The 3,772-nt window shown below is 43.4% G+C and overlaps 1 protein-coding gene across 1 annotated transcript; it reads right to left on the bottom strand.

Moving 5' to 3' along the window:
- Positions 1-1,311: 1,311 nt before the first annotated feature.
- On the bottom strand, positions 1,312-1,818 carry LOC142625426 (uncharacterized). The gene is made up of 2 exons (XM_075799086.1): positions 1,459-1,818; positions 1,312-1,353 (listed from the first exon to the last, which is right to left on the bottom strand). The coding sequence occupies exons 1-2, from the start codon at positions 1,816-1,818 to the stop codon at positions 1,312-1,314; spliced, it is 402 nt and encodes a 133-aa protein (XP_075655201.1).
- Between the last annotated feature and the right edge of the window lie 1,954 nt (positions 1,819-3,772).

Here is a 3,772-nt window from a genome sequence, read left to right as displayed (position 1 = left end):
TGCTGAAGAGTTTTGTCACTTAGGCTTCTTCAATGATTTGCATCCGTCTAGCGGAATCTTATCACTTAGCCTTGTTTAGGTGACTTACATTCAACTCAGGAATTTTGTCACTTTGGCTTTGTCAATGATTTATATCCATCTAGCGGAATCTTATCACTTAGTCTTTTTTAGGTGAATTACATCCAACTAAGGAGTTTTGTCAATTTGGCTTCATCAGTGATTTACATCTGTCTAGTGGAATCTTAGCACTTAGCCTTTTTTAGGTGACTTACATCTAACTAAGGAATTTTGTCACTTTGGCTTCGTCAATGATTTACATCCGTCTAGTGGAATCTTATCACTTAGCCTTTTTTTTTTTTTTTTTGTTCTAGGCCTGCATACAATAAACTGGAATATTGGCTGAATAGTGCTTTTATTGCTTTGTTTCAAATGTGGATACAATTGTCTTTTACATTGATTGATGATACTTCTTCAAATGCTTAATGTTCCACGGCCGTGGCAGTTTCTTCTCGTCTATCATCTTCAGGTGGTAGTTGCCTTGTCTTGAGTAAAGGATGATCTTGTAGGGCCTTTACCAGGTTAGCCCAAGCTTCCCTTAGGTTGGATCCTTAGTAGCTGGCGTGACCTTGCGTAGGACGAGGTCTCCTATGTTGAGTCTTCTGAGCTTCACCTTCTTATTATAGTATTCAGCCATCTTCTGCCGGTATTTCGTCATCTTCTGGGATGCTTCGTCTCTCACTTCGTCTAGGCAATCTAAGTTAAGTCTCAATTGATCGTCATTGCTGTCTCAACTAAAAACTTCTCTCCTCAGCTGGTGACTCCTACTTCAACTGGAATTATTGTCTCGATGTCATAGGTGAGCTTAAAGGGAGTTTCTCCTGTCGAGGTTCTTACCATAGTTCTATATGCCCACAAGACATTCGGTAATTCCACCAGCCACGCGCCCTTTGCTTTCTCCAGTCGAGCTTTGATGATCTTCAGCAGCGTTTGGTTCGTCACTTCCGTCTGTCTGTTGGCTTGTGGATGTCCTGGAGATAAGAACTGGTTCTTGATCCCCAATCCTGAGCAAAAGTCTCTGAAATCTTGGCTATTGAACTGTCTTCCATTATCTGATATGATCGTCCGTGGTATCCCAAATCTGCAGACTATGTTCTTTCACATGAAGTTTTGGATCTTTGCTTCCGTGATAGTTGGTAGTGTTTTTGCTTCAACCCATTTTGTAAAGTAGTCAATTGCGACCAATAAGAATTTTACTTGTCTCTTACCTTGGGGTAGTGGACCCACGATGTCAATTCTCCACTGGGTGAATGGCTACAGGGAGGTTATGGGTGTCAACTTCTCTGCTGGGATACGCTGAACATTTTCAAACCTCTGACACTTGTCGTATCATTCAATGAACTCTCTTGTGTCTTTCTGCATAGTAGGCCAAAAGTAACTTATTTTGACGATCTTACTTACCAGGGATCTTGGGCCTGCGTGGTCTCCGTATATCCCTTCGTGGACCTCCTCCAGGATGTACTTAGCCTCACTTTCGTCGACACACTTTAGGTAGGGCATAGAGAAGCCTCTTTTGTACTGGTCATCGTTCAAGATAGTAAACCTTGCAGCTATCTTTCTAACTTTCTTGGCCTCTTCGACATCCTCTGGAAGTCGCCCATCTTGAAGAAAAGATAGGATTGGGGTCATCCAGCTATCTCCACTTTGAATTACGAAGGTGATCTCTTCAATGCTGGGACGCTTCTGGACTTCCATCTCTAAATTTGTGCTTGTCAATTCTGCTTCTGACGATGCCTGCTTCGCTATCTCGTTCGCCCCCATATTTTGGCTCCTAGGGACCTGTATGAACTCTACCCGATCAAATTCTCAAGCCAGATGCCTTGTCAGCCTCAGGTATTTTTGCATCCTTTCCTCCTTTGCTTCATACTCTTCCTTTATCTGTCCCACGACCAGCTTAGAATCTCTCTAGAGGAGCAAGTTTTTGGCGCCCAATGCCTTTCCAACTCTTAGTCTCGTTAGTATTGCCTCGTACTTCGCTTCGTTGTTAGTGGTGGGGAACTAGAGCTGGACTCCATATCTGAGTGTATTTCCTTCTAGGGTAATGATGATAACCTTTACTCCGCCCCTTTTTCAGGCTAACGAGTCGTCAGCCTGGATCATCCATCTCTTCGCTTCATCTAGTGCTTCGTCTTCGTTAGGGACTATGAACTCGATGACAAAGTTTGCTAGTGCTTGTGCTTTGATAGCTGTTTTGGGGTGGTATTCAATGTTGAACTGGCTAAGTTTGATTTCCCATTGAACCATTCTTCTCACAGCCTCAGGCTTGTTCATTGATTTCTTTATGGGTTGATCCGTCATCACTAGGATAGGATTCGCTTGGAAGTAGGGGCGCAACTTTTGTGAGGCTACAATCAAGACGAATGTCATCTTCTCGATTCGTGGGTATTTTGCTTTAACTCCTTGGAATGCTTAACTGACAAAATAAACCGGGAGTTGTGTGCCATTCTCTTCCCGAATCAAGGATGCATTCAAGGCTGTAGCCGATACTGCTAAGTATAAATACATGTCCTCCCCTTGTTTTGATGGGCTTAGGAAAGGTGGATTGCTCAATTAGTGTTTAAGCTCCTAGAAGCCCTTCTCGCACTCCTCCGTCGAGGTGAAGGCTTGCTTTAGAGTTTTGAAATAGGGCAGGCATTTGTCCATCACTAGAGACAAACCTATTGAGCACTGCTATCCTTCCTGTTAGTTTTTGGACTTCTTTCACCGTCTTCGATGATGCCATCTCTAATATGACTAGCACATTTTCTGGGTTTGCTTCTATCCCCCTCTAGGACACCATGAATCCTAGAAACTTCCCAGATACTACCCGAAAGACGCACTTGTTAGGGTTTAGCCTCATCTAATATTGTTTGAGAGTAGTGAATGTCTCCTCGAGGTCGTCTAGGTGAGCAAATTCTTCCCTGCTTTTAACGAGCATGTCATCTACGTACACCTTCATATTTCTCCCGATCTGCTTACTAAACATCCTGTTCACTAACCTCTGGTAGGTTGCTCCTGCATTTTTCAGTCCGAATGGCATTACCTTGTAGCAGTAAAGCCCTTGGCTTTTGATGAAGGCAGTCTTCTCTTGGTCTTCTTCTGACATCTTGATCTGGTTGTATCCCAAGGACGCGTCCATGAATGTGAGGAGCTTGTGTCCTATCTTGGAATCCACCAGCTAATCTATTCTTGGCAGGGGGAAATTGTCTTTCAAGCAAGCCTTATTCAAGTCTGTGAAGTCTACATACATCCTCTACTTCCTATTCACCTTCTTTACTATAACGACGTTGGCTAACCAGTTAGAATAATAGACCTCGCGAATGAAGTATGCTACTAGCAATTTGTTTACCTCGTCCATATTTGCCTTATTTCGTTCAAGAGCAAAGACTCGTCGCCTTTGCTGGATGGGCTTCTTCTCGGGATCTACATTCACTATGCTTGGCATATCCTCATGACTCCATGCAAACACGTCCAAGTTGCCTTTAAGGAATTGGACTAGATTCTTCTTCATCTCTTTGCTCAAAGTAGTCCCTATCCTTGTAGTCTTCGCTGGTGTCCCGTCTACCAGCTCTACAGTTTCTAGGGCTTCCACTTTTCCTTCTTCTTTCTCCTTGATCATCTACATATGGTTCCTTTTGCAGCTAATACTGCCTGGTAGCATTCCTTAGCCAGCACTTGATTTCCCTTGACTTCACCCACGCCATCCTCCATTGGAAACTTTACCTTTAGGCAATAG

Source organism: Castanea sativa, chromosome 2 (assembly GCF_040712315.1).
Source record: "Castanea sativa cultivar Marrone di Chiusa Pesio chromosome 2, ASM4071231v1".
NCBI classification, from domain to species: domain Eukaryota; kingdom Viridiplantae; phylum Streptophyta; class Magnoliopsida; order Fagales; family Fagaceae; genus Castanea; species Castanea sativa.
This window is presented reverse-complemented; position numbering and strand designations above follow the sequence as displayed.

What these genes read in the sequence shown, in the direction of transcription:
- LOC142625426 (XM_075799086.1), bottom strand. Translation starts at nt 1,818, where the DNA reads ATGGGGGCGAACGAGATAGCGAAGCAGGCATCGTCAGAAGCAGAATTG. An exon ending in ACGCAGGCCCAAGATCCCTG is followed by an intron (nt 1,354 to 1,458) that starts GTAAGTAAGATC and finishes GAAAATGTTCAG; the next exon opens with CGTATCCCAGCAGAGAAGTT.